The sequence below is a fragment of the Sparus aurata genome, chromosome 19, assembly GCF_900880675.1.
Source record: "Sparus aurata chromosome 19, fSpaAur1.1, whole genome shotgun sequence".
NCBI lineage: Eukaryota > Metazoa > Chordata > Actinopteri > Spariformes > Sparidae > Sparus > Sparus aurata.
The window spans coordinates 5,243,550-5,266,597 of record NC_044205.1 but is presented as its reverse complement, the minus strand read 5'-3'; the positions used below and the strand labels follow the sequence as shown (position 1 = coordinate 5,266,597).

The following is a 23,048-nucleotide window of genomic DNA, read 5'->3' as shown; positions in this document are numbered from 1 at the left end:
CAATAAAAGTCAATTTTTGGACTTGCTAGATATACTGTCAATCGTTAAAACTTGGTTAAGTACAATTTACAAGGATAGGAAGACCAACATGTCAGCCAATAAATCCTATTGGTCCATATGATTGTCAGTCTACGTCGGTACTTTTCAGGGGTTGTTATTGGAGGATGTTGCTGTCAGTTGTCGATGACGGTGCGGGTGATTTTCCTGGTGCGCTGTTGCAGCAACGACACAGGGGCTGTCTTGAGCATGACTGTAAGTTGTATCTACCCTATGGCTTGTGTAGCTTCATCCGCTAGCCACATGTAGTGTACAGCTGCTCACTAGCTTTTTGGAGCAAGAGACTGCTAGCCTTCCAAGGGATACATATGTCACTGCCAATTATGAATTGCTAAAGAATGCGTGAATAGGCATCGCGAGTTATTTTGGTCTTTTTATTTTAATTTTGAAAATCTGGATAACCTTCACTGGTGTCCACAAGTCACTAACCTAGCGCTGGAAACAAGTTGGTTAAAGGTAGGTTTTAACGTTGTGTAACGTTACCTCCATACATCCCTAACTTAAGCAGTTTGAACTATCTAAAGCTATGTTAAATGATACACCGCTACTAAGTTTCCGCGTTCACCGTTTGATAACATCAGTGGAGGTCACGTTGGCTACGGTGTAGCAAAGAAACCTAGCTGCGCCAAACTCCGTTCACAAATCTTGCTATTAAGTAAGACATGTTGATTGTAAAATGCACACAACACGGCTATACGACAAAGATAGCGTCTACAAAAGAGAGCGAGGCAGTTTACAATTCGGCAAACATCTTACACTCCAAACTGTAATCATTTTGATAGAAATAAAATGTCAATGACAACAAAATAATGTTCGAAGCATAAAGTGTAAACCTAAAACGAAGCTTTCACTTGTTCAAATTGACTGAGATTGTTGGGTGTAATTTCTAACCTGTTCCATTTAGTTGGCACTATGCATCTGATATAATGTGTGTGTGTGTGTGTGTGTGTGTGTGTGTATGCCTGGACAAAAATGATGGTACCCCTATATAATATTGAAAAAAAATAGTTAATATTTGACTAAGTTGTGTCCTGTAATTAGCATCACAGGTGTCTTCAAACTTGTAATCAGTCAGTCTGCCTACTTAAAACGTGAAAAGTAGTCACTGTTCTGTTTGGTATCATGGTGTGTACCACACTGAACATGGACCACGGAAAGCTAAGGAGAGAGTTGTCTCAGAAGATTAGGAAGAAAAGTATAGACAAGCATATTAAAGGTAAAGGCTATAAGACCACCTTCAAGCAGCTAGATGTTCCTGTGACTACAGTTGCAAGAGGAAAATTGATGACAAATTGAAGAGACGGATAATAAGAATGGTAACCAAAGAGCCCAGAACAACTTCCAGAGAGATTAGAGGTGAACTCTAAGGTCAATGCTCATCAGTATCAGATCGCACCATCCGTCGTTGTTTGAACCAAAGTGGACTTCATGGAAGACAACCAAGGAAGACTTCACTGTTGAATTTGCCAAAATGCATATTGACAAGCCACAAAGCTCGGTTATGTTCTGGGGCTGCTTTGCTGCGTCTTGCACAGGGTGTTTTGAATCTGGACAGGGTACAATGAATCTCAAGACTATTGAGGCATTTTGGAGTGAAATGTGCTGCCCAGTGTCAGAAAGCTTGGTCCAAGTCGCAGGTCATGGGTCCTCCAACAGGATAATGACCCAAAACACACAGCTAAAAACACCCAAGAATGGCTAAGAGCAAAACATTGGACTATTCTGAAGTGGCCATCTATGAACCCTGATCTAAATCCTATTGAACACCTGTGGAAGGAGCTCAAACATGCAGTCTGGTGAAGGCACCCTTCAAACCTGAGACAGCTGGAGCAGTTTGCTAACGAGGAGTGGGACAAAATACCTGTCGACAGGTGCAGAAGTCTCATTAAGAGTTACAGAAATTGCTTTATTACAGTGATTGCCTCTAAAGGTTGTGCAACAAAATATTAAGTTAAGGGTACCTTCATTTCTGTCCGAGCCAGTTTCATTAGTTTTAGTTTTTTTAAATGATTCTGTTGAACCACTGTTTTTCATCAGTTAATTTTCAGTACATATTATTACTTTTGTTAGTTATTTCAGTGACCATTGTGGGTTTCTATCCTGCTGGGTATCAACAATTCTGTCCATGTGTGTATGTTATCGCTGTTACATCAGTATGTTGGCTGACGAATAACATGGAAAATGCAGTGCTGTATACCAAAGAGAACGTATGTTTGAGGTCACAAAAGAGCACTGTTAAATTTAAGATTCATGAATACATACAAAAGAAATTGTCAGTGGCATATACAATATTACCTGATACTATTTACTCTTTAAAAAGATGCTGTTTTTGTTGTTTTATTGATACAGTTCGAGGGTTCCTTATCAAAGATATTTGTTCACATCATACGTTTCTGTTTAAAAAAAAGTCTAATAAAGCCTACAAGTAGCTACCAGATTGGTCTTAATCTCAAATATCAAGTTAGGTAGGTCCTCAAAAATTCAGCATCAGTCAGTGGTCAGAATTGACTTCTTGCAGTCAGTGGAAAAAAGTCATCAGGGACTAATTGAATTGAAAATGTCTATTTATCTCCTCTATTCTGCCAGACCTTCTGGTGTGGCCCTTAGAACTTGAGATAAGGATTTGCCATTTGTTTCTTTATTAATCAAGTTACGAACAAGTTTATAGAAGTAAACAAACAAATCAGCGTTAATCAGCTTACATTGAATCAGTATACATGTACATTATTTCTCATTTCCATCAGAAAGTGTTAAAATACAAACTCCATTCACTTTTGTATTTTAAAATTTGGGCTTTTTAAGACTTTAGTACAAACAACTTCCACACAACCCTCCACTTCACCTGCAATCAGAAAATAAACTGAATAACAAAATTTGAGCAAAAGGACCTTCATCAGGTTATTTTAAAAGAAAAACAAAAGGAGAAACCATCTTAAATAGGTTGTTTGACCCATGGGACCAATCGGGTCACACTATAGACTGACGTCACTCAAAATACTATGAATCTGAATCAGATGGAAAAACTAGGGATGTAACGATACCACAAACTCATGGTACAGTATCTCAGGGATAAAAAGTATACAATATGATATTTGTCATAATATTTTAAAAAATATCGAAAAAGATGACCTGACCTGAAAGATGAATGTACCTTTAGGTACTTCTGCTTTCCATCTATAGTAAAATAAAAATAGCCAGTTATGAACAAAGCATTAGGGGTGGTTAATCGGCCCAATTTCCCGATTCGATTTGATTCCGATTATTGAAGTCTCGATTTGATTATAAATCGATTTTCGATTATTGATTCGATTTTCAATGATTAACGATTATCGATTCGATTATCAATGATTAACGATTATTGATCTTCCATTTAACATCAGTCAGCTGCTGAATTATATTACTTATCTTTTGAGTAACACCTCACAGCACCTTCAATATTGTATAGTGTAACTGTAATATCCAAATTATTATTTTTTAATTTGTTTTAAAGGTAGTGTTTCACTGTTAAAAGAAAGCTGCCAAGCTCAGCAGCCGGACTCATGTTAGAAGCATTGTTGGTGACGAGAACCAGGGCGTGTTTCTCTGTTCCCCACTCGTCTGCCATTGCTTTGAGAAACTCACACATATTTGCGCTTGTGTGGCTATCATCCATAGCTCTCGTCTGAAGTACGTAGGACATTAGCTTCCATTAACTGCTGACATAATGAGCTGTAATGGTCACATATGAGACTGTAGCTCTGGATGTCCAGGCATCGCAGGTTATTGCTACCCTGTGAGCAGAGTTGAGGGACACCTGCACGGAAAGCTTTGTCTCCTTGTAAAGATTTGGAATCAATTTAAGTGTGAAAAAGCTCCGGGATGGAATAACATATCTTGGCTCCAGACTGTGGACCATGTAGTGGAAGCCAGTAAGAGGAGGACTCCAGTTTGTATTACTATTTAAAAAAAAAAAAAAAAAAAAAAAAAAAAGCTTTTTTTTTTTAATCATTACTCATTAATAGATTTTTTTCACCACCCCTACAAAGCATGTGCATAAAGTAGCCGTGAATTGCTTTTGGCAATGATTGTTTGGACTATGTATAATTGTTAAACAAAACTGCAGCCACTAGCAGTGCCTCCCTCCCTCTGGTTGTACAGCGGGACTACCAGCACACCCAGGGGGGTGTGACACGGGAGGATAGCCGAGAACAGGTACCCGGCCGTGGGTCCCACCGATCTCCCACCCTCTTGTTGTCCAGCAGACAACCAGGGCCAAATTCTGTCGGTGTCACTGGCATGTAATTAATTCTTAATTGTATGTTCAGTGGTTGTCTGGTGTTAATGGGTTGATGTTGTGTTTTCCTCATGGTCAGTGTGTAAAAACAAACAGCTGGCGGAGGCGCTGATGCAGCAGATTGTGAGCCATAGTTTTCCTGCTGGTTAACACACCGATGACTGGCTGTCGCAGCTGCAGTGCCTCTGGGCTTGTTAGGTGATGCAGACAGCGGCAGACGGCCTGTTTGCTCCACCTGACAGTCTACTGACAAAAAAAACAAACATATGTCATTCAAAATGTACATGGTCCTAACAAAGCTAACAAGATAAATATAGTAATACAACATTTTTGGAAGCTTAACAGTAGGTCTTTCAGAGCGGGTTCCCAAACAAAATTAGGATTGGGCAAAATACATCTATCTATCTATCTATCTATCTATCTATCTATCTATCTATATATATATATATATATATATATATATATATATATATATATATATATATATATATATATATATATATATATATATATATATATATATATATATATATATATATATATATATATATATACACAGGGTTCTCCCCAGACGGTGGAACAGCGGCGCTGCGCCGCTCTACCGCTCGGTCAGCGCCGCTATACTCCGCGCGTGACAGTGTCGAGCGTCCGTCCGTCCGCCGTCCCCCGGTTGACGGCTAGGAGCTCCCGGCTGACGGCGATGAGCGTCCGTCCGTCCCCCGGCTGACGGAGTTGATGACCGGCTGTCCGTACGTCCGTGTCTCCCCCCCCCCGGACTGACATTGACGAGCGGTCGCGCACCCCCCCCCCCCCCCCCCCCCCCCCCCCGGACTGACGGTGCGCCGCTATACTAAGAATTTCTGGGGAGAACCCTGATATATATATATATATATATATATATATATATATATACATATATAGCTTCAAATATAGGCTGTACAGTAGCTAACAAAAGGCAGGGCAAAAAGACCATATCTTATATGGAAAACATACAATGCAGAAAATAGTCTTTTCTTTCCAGACACAGACTATCTTATCACATCAAGAAATTACAGAATAGCCTGTATCCTAACATCACATTCATTCAAACCCCTCAGAGACAGAAGTCTGTAAAGTCTTTGAAGATCCAATAGGCTTCATGTCTCTTTAACAGCAAGTCAAAATCAGACATAAGGGCTGAGGGTTGTTTCAGCATCATCATCTCAATGTGTGCATGTGTGGGAGGTGGTGGCTTAAAGGTTAGAGCAACAGGAGTGGAAGGTCCCCCTGGACCCGCAGGACAAGTCTGGGAGTGGAAAGTGAAAGACAGTGCTTTCCCCTCCCTCATTACCACCAGTGAGGTGTCCTTCAGTAAGACCCTAAACCCTGACTGCTCCACTGGAGCTGCTCGGTGGCCAGCAGATCAGACTGTGGTAGTACTTAGAAGCTTCCATGTGTCAATGTGTAACTGTGTGAATGTGATCAGGACATGCCGAGAAAAGAGCATTGCTCTCAGTGCTCTCTGAATAAACACAGGTTTAAAAATATATATATACATATATTCACATTGCAGGAAATAAACTGTCAAATGATTTCAAACACACCCTGCTACAACCTTTCTGCTTTTTGAAATAAAAGTAAAACACAGCTCTCATTTTCTATAATCTTTATATTTCATAATTTAGCCGGTGTAAGGGTTCTTGGACACATGAACTCTGTTGCTTTTGAGAGACATGCAGGCTTTGCTTGCACAGGGAAACACCAGTCATAATATTTACATAAAAAAAGTCAGGTGGTTGGTATTTATGAGTGAGTACAATTTGATGTGTATCATAGATCTAGTGGGCTTGAATTATAGTTAAGCTGTTATGGGTGGTTTAACATTTAGATGGAATTAAAGGGGACTGTTGGGCCTTGGTGGAGGTTTTGCTCTTGTGGCATTCAAGTTCTTGACCAATTCATCAGTCAAAGCAGGTCCTGCTGGTTTGATGCCACCAGACTATGGAGCAGCTTAATTCCCCAGGCTGAGAGACTGCTCAATTCATCATCAACTTTCCATTTTCCAAAATGGCACTCAAAGGACTCAAACATTGTTCTGTTTTTCAAATCCTTGTGATTTAAATGAATCTGTGCATCTGGCCCCCGTGTGTTTACTGTGATATAAAACAGAGGACACTGAACCTGTTTATGTTGTTCATGTGCACACAGATGCAAATGGATAAAAACACAAGAAAAGTTCGGAATCAGGACATTAACCCATGCATTGAAGTAAGCTTACCGACCCATTACATCTTACACTGTGTCAAACATCGGCCTGCTGCTGGGACGTGACAGTGTCTTTAAGTTTCTAATCCTTTCCTGGTTTTGGAACTTTTTCTCTTTTCAGGAAAGTGATGCCTCCCAGAAGTGTTTGGACGCCTACAACTACGATAAAAGCATGTGTTCAGCATATTTCCAGAGATATAAGAACTGCAGGAAATACTGGGTGAGTGTATGTTTCCAGAATCAGAGAATCAACAAAAAGAAAAACTAGCCTTAAAAAAATATATAAGCATTTAAGACATAGGGAAACTACAGTTAGATGCATGGAAGGCCTGCTCATCATCACAGACAGCCAGGCTTTGCTTCCCTGTAGCCAAGCTTTTGGCTTCTTGTCCATGATGCTGCAGTAGTGACATCTACTGGTTAGTCAGTGTGCCTGCACACTGTGGTCATCAAGAAGCAGCACCGTGGCTTTGCTCAGACTGCAGGCTAATCAGAAGCCTGGCTGTCAGCACTGTTATTTAAGAGTGATTAGATCAGACATCATCAGCCTATCTGCATGGGTTGCTGTGGTAACAACATAGGTGACAGTAACAATGTATCCTGGTGAGGTGGCCTTCCATTGCAGAAGCATGAGAAATGAAGAAGAGAAACAATCTTCTCAGTTTCTTTTCCGTTACTCTTGATTTGACATTGTTGTTTTGTGTTCTGATGCAAAGGATGTAAAAGACACTTTGAAAACTTTGAAATTGTTTGGATCTAATTGGCAAAAATCACTTCTATTTTTTTAATTCTTTTTTTATTACATCACATCAAGGTCATTGTTATCATTTCATAGGGCTTGATATCCCTATCTGTAAATGCCTTCAGTAAGGTACGGTTGTAACAGAAGGTAATACAACTGAGGTTAAGCAGATCATACAGAAGCAAATACGGACCAATTAAGTACATAAAAAAATAGGAAATTCAATTGAAATGGTAAACCTACCTTAATAGGAAATTGAACCAAACTGATATGTTGTGCCCTCATATCTATTTTTCTAGTTATGGCCTTCCTACCAGCTGCACTGAATAAACATATCTGAAATAAACATGAGAGGCTAAACATAAGAGATAACATTTTCTAATGGCAGGGCTCCCAAATACATGCTCTCTAGTTTGACTGAAATGTCTACCTGGAAACATTTTGCAAATATAATGAACCTCCTGCCAGAAAGGAATAAATATTGGGCAGGGCCAGAATACATGATAATAGATTTGCGTCAGGGAACCAACACTGTCTTCAGCAGCTGAAGAATTTTGTATGATGACTCTTTTGAAGTGGAGCAGTATAGAACCTAATGTGGTTCACTAGCAAACCTTTATTAAGTTGAGCTTGGAAGTTTTTCATTATGTCGCTCACAGTGTTGGGAAGATTACTTTGGAAATGTAGTTGGTTACAATTACAAGTTACCCTGTTGAAAATGTAATAGTAGTGTAACTATTTCAATTACTTTCTCAAAGTAATGTAACTAATTACATTTGATTACATTATGATTACTTTTCTTAATTTTGAATGAAATCTCTCAACTGCTAACCATTTTCACATTTTAAGACCTATAGTGTGATAAACCTTTCAGTTCAAAGGTTTAACCATATATTATGAGTCTGACCTTAGGCCTGTGCTGCGAAGGAGGCTCACTTCCTCACTAAATAGAGCGACAACGGGCTGATTTAAGCCAAGAGGAGCAGGTTATTTTAATGGAGAGAGTATGAGCGATACAAAAAAGCCTGATCACAGCCTGAAGCAACAGTGTTGCTGCAAATATGACAAGAGGAGGCTGATTTTAATTTCTGACAGCTCTACATTGAGCTGCTTTTACATATGAAGCTTTAGAGGAACAACAACTGTTGTTTTAAACTGTGTTAAATATTGTTTTCATATATTTCACTGATCGCAATTATAAAATGCCATTGTGTGTTTTATTGAAAGCGAGGCTGGTGTGCGTATGAAAACAGGTTACAGTGGGTTTTTTAGGTGCTGTAGCTACAAGTAAATCTCATGTTGTCTCTGTACAAAGACCTTTTTAAATGTGAGAAAACAGAGTAGACTACTCAAGATTTGCGTTTGGGCAACACATAACAGGCGAAACAATTAATTCATTCATGGCCACATTAAGTTAAAGTATCTGTCCTGCTGCGAGCGCACAACTTCTTTCAGTGGTGACTGACTGTATATAAAAGTAAATAGGCTATAGCCTAATAAATGACCTCCTGAGGCGAGTCGGATCAACAGCTGAGCAGCGTATCCCATCAGCTGAACATCTGTAGGCGGAGACCTCAGAGAGAAAGTAAACAGCAGCGGATCAGCGCGATCTCTCCCTCCGTACAAATGCTCTGTTCTGATCCAGCTCCACTGGACTTTCAAAGTAAAGGTCACGCCAGCTGTAAATGAGTTGAATAGTGAAACAGCGGCGCTTTTATAGCCGATTTTATTATTAAACTCTGAACAGAACCTGGCCGGGACCAGGTTATGAGCTAAGCATAAGTTACCATGGTGATCTAGCCGGGTTAAAAGAGAGCCACCTTTGTAATACAGGGAAGCCTGGCTTCTGTCTGTATGAAGTGTTTTTGTATTTCCAGCCCAGGAACATCTTGTGCGCCGCCGACACTGTTGCTGCTGAGTCTGACTGCCGCCGTACGGTTTGTCGGTTGAGTCGAATGGCACATGACCAGAGAGAGCCAATCACAAGCGTCAGTTTTGGAAGGAGGATGTTGATATGAAAATAACTAAAAACAAACATGAATCCAGGGGGGCGAAAAACTATTTGATAAATCCGAGCTTTTGCTGTGATTTTTCAAATGTAACTTAAGTTGTAATCATTGAAATTTCCAAAAGCAACTGTAATTTAATTACATATTTTCTCCCAGTAATGTAACGGATTACAATTACGTACATTTTGTAATTAAATTACGTAACGTCGTTACATGTAATTCGTTACTCCCCAACACTGGTCGCTCACCATTTTTCCCATTCTTCTTTCATCATACTTACGCTGCATTCCGTTCCCCATTTTTGTTTTACATACAATGTCTTACAGTTTTTGGCTGTAAACCCCTCGAGACAATGTTTTTACGCAAAGAAAGAAAATAACTTACTGTATAACATCTGGCAAATTTAAAAGAAGGCTCAAATAATAAGGAATTTGTCAGAGACAGTGTTTTGCAAAATCAAAATCTCAGATGTTCCTTTTTTCTTTTTTATGGGGCAACATGTTTACTGTTAATAAAATGTTGTCTTCTTTCATAAATTGAATGTAAATGGTGAAATCAGTGTAAACAGTGCTGTTATATGTTGGCAGGGTACCGCCATGCTGCCACAAACTCACACTTTTTACAAGGAAAAAAAAACCATCTGGAGATATTATTGGTTTCTACTCTAATGGTTGGTTAGTTGACTCAGCCAGTGTGTTCACAAACATCTGCTGGTACATTGGCCTGTTGAGAAAACCCACAAATGTAATTCATGTTACAGTGAACCACATGGAAATCAGACAGTGTGTAATCCATTCTGCCTGTTGTTGTGGCTTCTTCTTCTTCTTCTTCATGCCACAGAGGATGTCAGTTGAGTAGGTGGTCCTTCAATGTGGCCCAGGACATATGTGGACACACTGCTAAAAGACTGTTCAAGTGCAGCCCAGACCACCTCCGAATGTGATCTGAGTGATCGGATTGTAAAAGTGTCCTCAATACATCTTGGTTGCATTCACATCTGTAATTGGAGCTGTCCACTTGAGATTGGATCACTCAGGTTGCATCTTAATACTATGTCTGAACAGGACAATATATGCCTGAAAGGGGCTTTAGTTTATAGTATGTCTACATGCACTTCCCTTAATACAACCAGTGGCATATTTTCTTAAAACCTTCATTACCTGTGGCGGCTGTGGCTCAGTGGGTAGAGAGGGGTAGAGTGGGTAGAGCAGGTAGAGAGGGGTAGAGCGGGTCGTCTAGTGATCGGAAGGTTACCAGTTCGAATCCCTGCTCCCACTAGTTGCATGTCGAAGTGTCCTTGAGCAAGATACTGAACCCCAAATTGCTCCTGATGAGCAGTTGGCGCCTTGCATGGCAGCCTCCGTCATCAGTGTATGAATGTGTGTGTGAATGGGTGAATGTGGCATGTGTTGTACAGCGCTTTGAGCTGTCATTAGACTGTAAAAGCGCTATAAAAATGCAGATGTCTGATAATGTCTGTGCTGTTCAGACTACACTCCTCCAGTTTGTAAGCTAAATGTGTATTCTCCAAACTTGGGCTTGGATGAACCTGATGATGTCATATTGATGTCATTATTTTCCAAGTATTGACCCCTAACCCTAACCCTAACCCAGAGCAACGGACATAGACAGTTAAAGGTAGGGAAAACGTAATCGATTGTTGAGTTTTATCAAGATTGTCAAAGACAGATCATTTTGGTTGGTATTCAGCCTGTTGAATATTCTCACTCAAAGCAGGGAATGAGACTGAACAATCATCCATCTTTCTCCAGAATTGCCTTCCCTACCTTTTACCACAAAATGCAAATTGACCTTGATCAGTAAATTGGTAATACAAACAAGCCCAGCTGCATCTGCTTCCAGTGTGAATAGAGATGTATCTCTGGTTTCTTTGCAGCACAACATCATGCTGGAGAGGAGAAGAGAAGGCGTGAAACCTGACATGCCAACTGCTGCAGAGAGGCAGGAGCGGCTCACTGCTCTCGGAGGCAAACCATACTAAGAGTCAACTGAGTGGACACTGAAGACCAGCAGACCCACACACTCACTTACTACAGGCCAACACTTTCCCATGATGCCACTACCCCACCTAGGATGGGTGGTACTGTGATCCAAGGCCAGACCTGTCTTTTAACTCAGGTTGTGTGGAGGTGACCATCCAAGAATAAGAAGATATCAAATAAAAAATATACCTCAATACAGTGGTTTTTGTTTGAAGGGAAAGGGCCTGTGCATGTTTTGAATTGTTAAATTATTACAAAACCAATTTACAACTGTGTAGATTTCATCAGGAATATTCAAGTTCCTTAAAAATTAGACACATGCTTGAACCCATGAGTTCATGTGTGAAAGAATGTGTCGATGATAACTACATGTTGAATATCTGTGGATTTCAGTGTGCAGCCTTAGCAATGGACATTTCTTTCATTTGTCTGTACTTATTAAAAAAAATGTGAATGGGAATTGTATCTGTCATTGTTTCCCTAATGTTTGCTTTTCCTCTGCCAAGGATGTGTTTTTTTGGGAGGATTGGTTGGTTTGTCACAGAATGAATAACCCAAAAGTACTGAATGAATTTCCACCAAAATGTGGTGGAGGATAAGTGTTGGCCCAGAAAAGCGCCCATTCGTTTTTGTGTGGAATGGGATAAATGGACGGATCCGGAATGTTTTCTCCCACGGAGAGGTGCAGATACATGGATATTTCTCTAACATCATGTAACATCTGTAACATCATGAGATGGGGTGCTGTTGCCATGGATGTTAATTTAAAACGGTCTGGTGTATTTAGGTGGCAGATATCTATGAGTGAGTCCAGTTAGATGCAGATCCTACCTCCGGTGGGCTGTAAGTGATACAGGGTTTGATATTGGATTAGGCTTTATTAAATTAAAGCAGACTTCATCAAGTCTGGCATCAGCGGAGGTATGCACTCTTTCGAGTGCCATTCAAGTTTGTTTTTGTATCATATTCCTTTCGAAGTCTTCTGCATAACACACACACGAATGGTATCACTATATCCTCGTTACTTCTGTCATTACACACTTTATTGCATAATGAACACAATTGCCGAGTTGATAGTTAATTGTTGTTGCCAATTGGACCACGCCTTCCTGTCACTCACGCCAAGATCATGACGTCATTACAACAACGTCAGCAGTCCGATACTGAGCAGGAAACGTCCCCAGCGGCTGTCCTGTCCTGTCCACACGTGTCCCCTCGTCACGTCGCTGGCGGCACGCTCGGTCCGCTACACGTCACAGCTACACTCACCGTCACAGGTAACTTCTTGTCACAACTCACCTGCGTTCACTCATTAGAACTTAGAAGATTGCATTTTTTTGGCTTAATGTCCATTAGTCCTGTTCGACTTGTAAAGCGGCGCCACCTTGATGATGTGATGAAATGAATGCGTCAGTCTGACAGAGAACATGAATCTGATGAGAAGTCTCCGTGTCAACGCTGCTACAGACTAACAGGCGAATTGACACAAGTTACATGTGTTGTACTCTGTCAGCTCATTATCCCACAGAGGTGTTATGAATGTAGTTTACACTGATCCTGACTCCTTTGCAACCACACCACACTGTAACCGCTAGTTACTGCACTGCCATCGCCACTGACTCAGGACCAGATCAGGTTTGTATGAGCTCATCTTTCCCCTTCTCACTAATGACTGGATTCCAAGCACAGTATGTTTCAGATGATAGGGGAGACCAGGGACAGTTGTAACACTTTTTTTGCAGTTTTAGCAATACATCCAAAACCATTTACACTGGAATAACCAATTTGTTATATTATAAACTTCAATCTGTTTCATCAACTGCTGAAATAATGTATTTAAGTGGTTTTATGAAATATGTACAGGTTGCAAAACTGATTTTAATACAGTCTCTCCACTGCTACACTGGGACGGTTGTAACACATGTCAGGGACGGTTGTAACATGTCTAAAATATACACAATGAATCAATCATATAGTCAAAATGGAAAATATTATTTATCAGTCACGTTATTGTGACTATTATTTCATGTTTTTAAGTAACTAGTGCCGTGCCCGTAAGAAAAATGTATTCCTATAGAAAAGTGGGAGGTTAAGCAGCTTTTTCATGGATGGCCAAATGAGGCTGTGTTTGAAGGTGGGACGTCAGGGATATTTAGGTTTGTTGTGAAATCTGATATTCCAGGGTATAATTGGCTGTTTTTGACTATTAAAAACTATTTACTTGGTGTCATTATTTTTTTAGCACAACCTCACATGTGTGACTGTACAGTTATTTTTTCATTTTGACATGCTGTATTAACACAATGGACCTAAAATCACAAAAAAACTCGAGTAGAAAAAGTTAGATTTTTTTACTGTGAAAACCACAAATATGTTTACAAACCATTTTGTATTACTTATAATATAAACAACAATTTATATTTGCATTATATGTGCATACATTTTAAAAATGTACAAAGTTACATGTAACTATTTACATTCAAATGCAGGCAATGCTCATTCAGCAGTCTCCTAATTGTTTTGACTCATTAAACAAAAAAACGCCTCCACTACACACTACACCAAACACTACATAACACACTAACTACACACTCCAAACACGCTAAATGTCACAAATCTCTCAACTCTCAGTATCGCTGTCTCTACACCGACCGTCGTTGCCTGTCATTCATCTGCTTATGTCCCTCCCACAACTTCCTGTTCCTCAACAACCAAACTTGCTGCTTGGACACGTTTCTTCCTGCACCAGACACAAAGCAAACGTGACGGCAATGTTCGCGAAAAAGCGTGGCGGACATTATTTACCCTAAGTCCGGTTTTGGACGTGCCGGTGAGTCCGGTCCATCGCCTCGATCGGGAGATGGGCCGTGTAGCTAGCGGATAGCAGCTAGCTACACATGAACATCCACAGATCTGATTCCACTTTGTTGTCCGCGCGTCTCTGGATCTCCTCAGACCCGAACAGACTCGGTCCGGACTCTTTTAGTCTCATTAATCCACAACAGTCAGTTTAGATGAACAGAACAGAACAGAACGGGACTGAACCGCCGGCAAAATCCCGGTCCAGCTCGCGCCGCTGCAGGTATAAATCTGCTTGTTTCTTAAGGTGGGGGGTCGCGGTGGGCTCTGTAGTGATTGGCTCTGGTGCGCGCGTGGCTACGGTGTGCAGTGATTGGCTCTGGTGCGCAGTGACTGTGGTGGCTCCGGTGGACAATGCTCGTGGAATTTGTAAAGCATTTATGAAATAATTTATTAACGGTATCATTGCAGTCCAAACAAATGCGAAATAGCACACCCTTGAACCACGCAGCAGCCATGTTGAAACTCTCAGGTCAGTCTGATCCTGATCCGCAGAGATATTTGAGGAACACACACACACACACACACACACAGACAGACAGAGGTTACTCGCTTTTATAGAGAGATGATTACCTTTTTTTTCATACGACATGACAAAAAAGTGGTGAAGCCATCAAATTATAATGCAAGAAAATTATTTAATGGGTAGAACACCTAAAAAATGTGGATTCCTTTCAAGCAAGAATGGAGGTAAACTAACTGAGCATAAGCACAGTGAGTGTCATCACTCTAGGTTGTTTCTGATTGGAGAAATTCAAGGTGTTACAACCGTCCCGTTACAACTGTCCCTGGTCTCCCCTACTACAGATGATATGACTCAACTGAGTTGTGCTAAAACAATTATTTGATTAATCAATGTGTTGATAGAATTTCAAAATGCAACCGTGATTTTTTTGTAAATATGGCATATTGTTTCCTGTTCAGGTTTCTCTAATGAAAGATTTGCTTATTTCTTAAATGTTATTTAGTACTAAAGATCTTTTAGTTTTGGACTGCTGTTCTGTCAAACCAAGGATATGCACATGTCACACTGGGCTTTCAGAATCTATGGTAGGCATTTTAGACTATTTTGTAGTTTTGTGATATTTTACATACAAAACAGTCCAACTTTTATTTTGATTAATCAAATAAAAATGATTACTGGATATGGCCCTGATACTAGTATAGAAGACTGATTTTGTTCATATTTTTGAAATCTACATTGACTAGTGGGGTGGAGCATGGGATCATTAGGTGATGGAGCAAAAGACAACTTTACCTTTGTCTTCAACACTGAAGAGCCATGACTTTACATGGACATAAGCATTTTGACTTCAATTTCCTGAACAGATATGAATCAATCCAACGGCATCTGTCAGCGATAAAATAGCATTTTACAGAATGAGTTGTTAAAAGGCACAATTTGCAAGAAAAGTAGATTTTTGATTCTCATGCCCAACCTGTCATAACCTGATGCTTCGGGATATTGATGAATTGGGAAACCCAGAGCATCATTATTTGACAAGTTGGGAATAAGACTTTTCTTAATTATAACAAGGACTTGAAACACACTTGGGACTTAGCACCGATTTAAGACTCAATTGCAAAGTGAAACAGTGTTTTGAACTGCATATACTAAAAGAGTGATGTCTCCTGCTGGTAACATAAATCAGACCCCTCATTATTCGGGTGAACATCAGATTTAGCAATCCAATTCAATATTCCTGAAGGTTGGCTTTACATTCTTTCATTTCTGAATTATTTTAACGAAACTGGATCTCAAGCACTGGAGGTGAACGCCTACGATGAAACTGGAGGCTCTGCGGTTGTTTGGTAGAAATATGTTGTGCTTATGGTTTACTCTTGTAATGAATATTATTAAAAATCTGACAATATAACTCATTGTGTCAGGACATAATTTGTGAAATGCACCGATACATTAGCAGCTGTCTTTTTTGTGGACAGGAAGACGTCCCTGGATGGTTCTTTGTGTTAACTCTGTGTGTTCTGGCTCATAGACTTTGCTGCCCTCCAATAACCTTCCCATGGATGAGTATGTTGATCTCTGCTGTTCATTTGGGTAAGCTAAGTTTTTCATCAACTTCACCAGCCTTCAGTTTAGGCTGGATGTCAGCTCAGGAGTTCTTAAGATTCACATTACATTTATAGTTTACCAACTTTTACTGCCACTACAGCCCTGGAAATCACACAGTTCCATCTGTGTTAAAATCAAAATAAAACAACTGAGGACGAAATTCTTGTGCCAAGTTCTTGTTAAAGTAAAGTATATACCACCTGGCTTTACTGTGTTGGAAAGAAGCCACAGTCCATCTCTCCAACAGTCCTAAGCAAGCACAGTAAGCTGTTGGAAATATATGAGGACATCACAGAACCTGCAAGAAAGGTTAGCAGAAATACTGAACACAATAAGAATGATTAGCTTGTCAGCTGTACAACTGGTTTACTGCATTCAGATTTGATTCTACTGGAAGTACAAGGTACATAGTAAATACAAGGTTACAAGGTGAATGTATTGTCATTGTTCAAATCACAAGGGTTTAAAAAAAATTAAATTAAAAATTGTCCTTTGTACTATTTTAGAAAATGGAGTGTTGATGGTGAATTGACGAGTCTCACAGCCTGTGGGATAAAGCTGCTCTGTAGTCTGGTAGCTTGGCAGAGGATACTTCTGTATCTTTGTCAGATAGCAGCAGGGTGAACAGACTGTGGCTTTTAGTGTCCTGTAGGCTCCATACAGACAGCTCACTTCATTGCCGATGCTCTGTAAATGGTTCCAGGGATGTTCTATTTAATCACCCCCTGTTGAGCCTTCCTGTCCTATGCCGTTATGAACCATGACAGTTTGTGATGTTTTCAGTCAGGACGCCCCCATTGCGTCTCCACATAAGTTGACCAGATTCTTGCCTCGGAATTTCTCCCTCCTAAGTTTCCGTGGAAGTAGAACCTTTTTATGCTTTTTTAACCAGGATGGTGACGTGTGATGACCAAGAAAGGGTCTCAGTGATGGTAATTCCAAGGAACCTACAACTGCTCACCTGCACGCAGTCCTAGGGGGCTCTGGTGTTGACGACTAAAGTAGAGGAGATGTGACTGCCAATGCAATCCCTACTGGCAGGATGGGTCATAAAAAGTGTCATCCTGATCGATAACAGGTGGGATGAGAGGGCGAAATACATCCTTAATGAGCAAAATATTAATGACATACCTGCAGCGATCCTCCAGCAGTAGAAATGTTATGGGTATCTCTGCATGAATATGCGCATTTGCACACCAGGGACAGCTGATAAACTTCATTGATTATTTAAAACTCCTGATACGTTCCCTTTGGAGAGTTTATAAATACAGCTTTTAGTTTTGCTGATTAAATTATAGTACATTACTGTATTCATGGAAATATTTAAAATAACTGAAAACATCCTCTCAAATGATAAAATCAGAGTGTATGAGCGGTATGAACCACCCTGTGTGGATGCATCTAATGCGCTCTTTAAATAACAGGAAACAGACGCTTTTGACTTTAGACCAGCTGTTTACTGGTCTATAGCACTGGCACTTTCTGCTGTCTCAAGATAGCAATCCCTCATCAGTATGCCTCCCCAAACCACATTTAAGGACCAACATGCCCAGGGGCGCAAGTACATTCGCTATTTCGACAAAGTGGGCACTGGACCTGAAAATGGCAACTGCTTTGGTCTGAAACTTGCAGTGACCCTTGCACTGTGACACTTGAACAAAGCTGTGCTCCACTTTGGCATCAAACACTGTTGGATAGCACTAGCATTGCTAGTTTACATCAACATACTGTTGCCAGTACAATCTAGGTGACTGTAGAATGACTAACCATTACTCAAACTGCAACATTTACAACAACTAACAAGAAAAGGCCTTACCTCAGTCCAGCCAACCATGGTCCATACTATGTATACAAATACAAATGAATTCTTCTCTGTTCCTCAGACTTCCTGTGTGGATAGCATCACTGCTTCAGGCCGCTAAACCCCTGAAAAGTGACTGTGCCCGTCGGAAGAAGGTCTACAGGCTTCTGCAGAGGAAACTGGTCAGTACTCTTAGACTTAGACAACTTTATTCATCCTTTTGGGAGGTTCCCTCAAGGAAACTGAAGCTCCATGTCACACACAGCACTGTTACACACATATAGAGGATCAAGAAAGAAGAGACATCAAAGTACCCGAGACACCCATATAAAGATATAAAACCCACTATAATATACTATACATAGATATATAAATATATATTTATATATACATATATATATATACAAGAAATATACATACGTACATATAAAATATACATGTAAATATACACATAAAACAAATATACATATAAGTAAATAAATATAAAATAACACTGTAAGAATAGAAAATATGTATATATATATATATATATATATATATATATATATATATATGTGTGTGTGTGTGTGTGTGTGTGTGTATATATATATATATATATATATATATATATCTATATATATATATATATATATATATATATATATATATATATATATATATATATATATGTATACACATGCGAATCCGCATACTTTCCAAAACGATGACGCCATCCCCGCGACGCCCCATAACAACAACAACAACAATGGCGGACTACATGCTCGTGTTCGTGCTGCAGAAGATATTGAGCCTTTCTTGCAACTTACTCACCTTGTAGTTGAGTGTGAGTCGTAGCAGCAGTTCGACCTCATTACCGGTCCACACAAACGATTCTGGTTTCCTTGCACTAGCCATTTTCATCTTCTTTTTGCTGTGTTCGGTTTCTCCGTCTACTGTCTTGTTTACAGCGCGCAAGCTTGATGGCATGCTCCGTGTCTTCTTCTCCGTTTTTGGTGAATGTCAAGCGCCACCTATTGGCCTGGAATATGAACTACAGCGTTTTTGGTCGTTTTCAGTGAAGACGTGTGGACGCAAATATTCTTAAAACGATGACGAGGAAAAAAAAGATCGTTTTCACCCGTGTGGACGGCACCGTGCCGGATTTCCGGCGTGCGGCGTTTGGATGCGGGGAGAAAAAAATTCCTATATTAAAAAAAGTCTTGATATCACTTGAGCGTTCATGAGTGCATCTGCCAATGATATGATGGGAACACAACTCTCCCTCTCTCAAACTAACATTATTAGCCAATCAGAAGTAAAATGGGGCGGGTCTTGGAAATATGTGCTTCAACCGAGTCTCATGCTGAATTGATACCTGTGCAGAGACGTCAGGAGATTAGGATGGAGAGTAAATTCATGAAGCCTGGGGAAGATGCCCTCCTAATTGATAACGGATTAACAAATAAATGGCGCTGGGCTCAGATAGAAGAAATATGTTGTGAATTGTAGGAGATTTGATCCCAAAAGCACGACTCTGGACCACAGGTTATAGTGAAAAAACACAAGTCTTTTTTATGTTCAAATGTGGGAAGTTGGTGAAGGTGATGAGGGGTGGTGCGAAGTCCCGGGGTCCCGTCGTGGCTTGTGTAGTCACCGGTGAAGACGAGGGTGATGGCGGCGTGGTGTGACGTCAGCCGCGGAACAATGGCGGTGTGGTGGTTCGGCGTGGAGAAGTCTGTTGACTCCAGCGTATTCCCTTGTGGAGGAGACACTGGAGAGCAGGCGGTGAGGAAGCAAAGCACAAACTGCTAGGCAAGCACAGCAATCTGGGTTGAGTGGAAAAAGACACAGGGATTAGCCACACAAGCTAACACAGAAGCGCAGAACAAAAGCTAGAGGTGAGCCAGGAGGAGAACAACCACGTATACTGAAGCAACGATCTGGCAGCAAGCAGGAGGGAATCCAGAGGCTAAATAGGTGGTTGATTGCCGAGTCGATTTACCTGGCTGCTGCCTGTTGAGAGAGACCACGCCCACAAACACACACACAGGACAGACAGGGAGAGACACAGGAGGAGCAATACAGACAGGGGAAACAACACAGACACCAGAGGCCTGTACTGCGAAGGGGGCTCAACATAGCCAGGCTTTGTGCTCATGATGCAGCTCAACGAAGCCCCAAGTCCCCAATCAGAGTTAAACTGTACTGCGACGGTGGTTATCAACTTAATTTGTCAAGTCCGGTTCTCTGCTTTGTGCTCTGCGCGCGTTCACATAAAAGGGGGCGTTTGACGTCATATTATTCTACTTCCGTGCGAAAATGGATCGATCCCGGGCCACATATTTTACTCAAGATGAGCAGATTCTTATTATGCAGGACTATGAAGAATTCAAAGAAACCATCACGGCAAAAAGTAACACTGTCGCCGCCAATAGAGCGAGGGAGGGCTGCTGGCAGAAAAGTGCTGACCGTGTAAATGCGTAAGTTAACAATGATTAATATTATGATCAATATTATATTAAGCCCTTAGTGTTTTCATTTCTGAAAGCTCAACATTGTGCAACTTTTACATATTAACCCTCATCCATTTAAAAAATAAATAAACTGAAGCAACAACTATCTTTTTTCATTTTTGAATGATGTCTATATTGTTTTCACATTTTACTGATCTCAGTTATAGAATGCTCGTGTGTGTTTTATTGAAAGTGAGGCTGAGTGTGCGTAGGCTATAAATGTTCAGTGTTTTTTTTTTGTATTACTGTGTCGGGATGAACAAGCAAATGTAGCTACTGTCCCTGTACAATGACAATAAAGAGCTTCCTGACAGTGAAAATAGCTCCAGCCTGTAAGATTTGTGTTTGGGTGTACACTGCCCTACAACGGGTGAAACATTGATCAGTTCATCAGTTTATTCACGGCCACATCAAAGAAATAATTAACTCTACTCATTATCTGTGACAAATAAATACTAGGTTGGCCTAATTAATATTTCATATTGCATTTTATTAAGATGTGGGAGCAGCAGTCGGACATGGCAGCAAATTAGAGCCAAATACAAAAACATCATTCGAAGTGGTATGTAGCCAAGCTGCCCCATCATTTTGTCAGAGTGTGTTCTTGCTCAGATTTTCTGCATCACCAACTGAATGTAAGTAGGTTCCCGTGGCAAAAAAACCAAGGGCTACACAAACAGTTTGCCCGACAGTGAGCGCACAGCTTCTTCCAGTGGCATTCCTGACACTCGGCTCAATAAGTGAGCAAATGTACCGTATTCCCTCGGCTGAAAATCTATATCGCTCATAGAGAATTTCATCAGGAAAATCCAGCGGATCAGTGCGATCTCGAAGAAGCCGCTCACGTCGTAGTGCTGCCCGAATAATTCTTGCTCCCAGGTCCACCGGGTTCTCAATGAATGGTGACGCCATCTCCGAATGAGTTACACAGTGAAACAGCGGCGCTTTTATAGCCGATTTTAAGCTGAAACTCTGAACATAACCTGGTTGGGACCAGGTTATGAGCTAAGCATAAGTTACCATGGTGATCTAGCCGGGTTAAAAGAGAGCCACCTTTGTATAGGGCTGGGCAATACGGCCTCAAATCAATATCACGATATATTGAGCAACTCACCTCGATAACGATTAATGAACGATAAGTAACACCCCACCCCCACCTAAAAAAAAGGTAAAAAAAATCCTGTGTATTTACAGAAATGCCACTTTAAAGGACTGTAAAACTACATTGTAGTTAAGATTTATATTATTTATTTAGTAGTTAAGAACAACTGATGAGCCACACGATTGAACACCTAAAAAGCACAGATTACTTGAAATGACAACAACTGAACAAGTTTATAAGGGACTGTATATTTTATACTTTTAAACAAATTCTAAGCTTCTCACTTCTCGCTTTTTTTATTTCTGAGAATTGTATCACATGGTTGTACTGCAGGTGGTGGAAGAGGTTGGATGTAAATAAATAAACATTTTGAGGACTTCAGAGTCAGAATCTAAGACATGAGACAAAATAATAGAGAAGTTGACATTGCTGCTTAATAATATGTTCACCTCTTGAGCATTAGAGAACTTTTTTTTACCATTATTTTCTTTATCATTATATATTTTTGATAGACACAGAATCTGTTTCAGAAGTCAGTGGGTCACATGACATGGAAGCTATTGAGAAAAGAAATCAAGATTTCTGCATATTAATATTCATATAAAATAGAGGAAGCACTAAAGTACAATAAACATAGCTGTGTCTCATTCGTCCAGTTTACTAATACAATCTGCTGCTGGAGTCACTGGGCCCCATGACATGGAAGATATTGAAAGAACAGCAATTATTTTGTATTAATATATTTATGCTAAGTAATTTGATGACAGTCCCTAAATCAGTTTCCAGCGATTCAGTGTTATGTTCTGGGAGGTGAGCTAACCGTCCTCCTGCTGCTCACACTGGGTGAACCTCAGTAAAGTCGCGGCTGGACCCGAGTAGAGCTTAGAATCAAGCCCGACCCGAGCCCGTGCACGTTGTGTCCGAGCCCGGCCCGACACATTGAATGTAATTATGAGCCCGAGACCAATTTAAACCCGACAACTGTTTAATACGTGGGCTGTTATAACTGACGTTCTCGACTACAGTTGCGAGATGTTTGAACTACAGAAATCTTAATGAATAATGCAACAAGTGCCGCACTTAATGCACTCGACAAAGCCGACATGTTATTATCACGGCCCACGACTTGTTTAAAATGGGTCCACACCTCCGACTTTCCTCCAAACTTGCTCAAAGTTAATTCTACTGTTTTTATTTTTTTCTTTACATCTTTCATGCTCCATGTTGCACTTAAGCTACACAATCAGTGATGCCGGTAACGCGTTACTAGTTTTGTCATTTTCCTTAGTAAAAAATATATATTTTTGCTTTCTTCTTGCGTCTCGGGGAGTGACGTCACGTACGCGTGAAGTCACGTTTTCCAGCATGAGGATACTCACGTGTCAGACCACG

The 23,048-nt window shown here is 40.4% G+C and overlaps 1 protein-coding gene across 2 annotated transcripts; it reads left to right on the top strand.

Moving 5' to 3' along the window:
* The first annotated feature begins 157 nt into the window (after positions 1-157).
* On the top strand, positions 158-11,788 carry chchd7 (coiled-coil-helix-coiled-coil-helix domain containing 7). 2 transcript variants are annotated; one of them, XM_030397625.1, is made up of 4 exons: positions 158-252; positions 6,518-6,577; positions 6,696-6,794; positions 11,223-11,788. In XM_030397625.1, exons 1-4 carry the CDS (start codon positions 184-186, stop codon positions 11,325-11,327), a joined length of 333 nt encoding a protein of 110 aa, XP_030253485.1. In that variant the 5' UTR covers positions 158-183; the 3' UTR covers positions 11,328-11,788. The 2 variants fall into 2 exon arrangements, with proteins under 2 accessions (XP_030253485.1, XP_030253486.1); XM_030397626.1 differs by having other exon boundaries at positions 204-513.
* The last annotated feature ends 11,260 nt before the right edge of the window (positions 11,789-23,048 follow it).

Excerpts from the sequence above, each read along its gene's own strand:
- chchd7 (XM_030397625.1), top strand. The coding sequence starts at position 184 with ATGACGGTGCGGGTGATTTTCCTGGTGCGCTGTTGCAGCAACGACACA. Across the intron at positions 253-6,517 it reads GGGCTGTCTTGAGCATGACT|ATGCAAATGGATAAAAACAC; the intron begins GTAAGTTGTATC and ends ATGTGCACACAG. Across the intron at positions 6,578-6,695 it reads ACATTAACCCATGCATTGAA|GAAAGTGATGCCTCCCAGAA; the intron begins GTAAGCTTACCG and ends TTCTCTTTTCAG.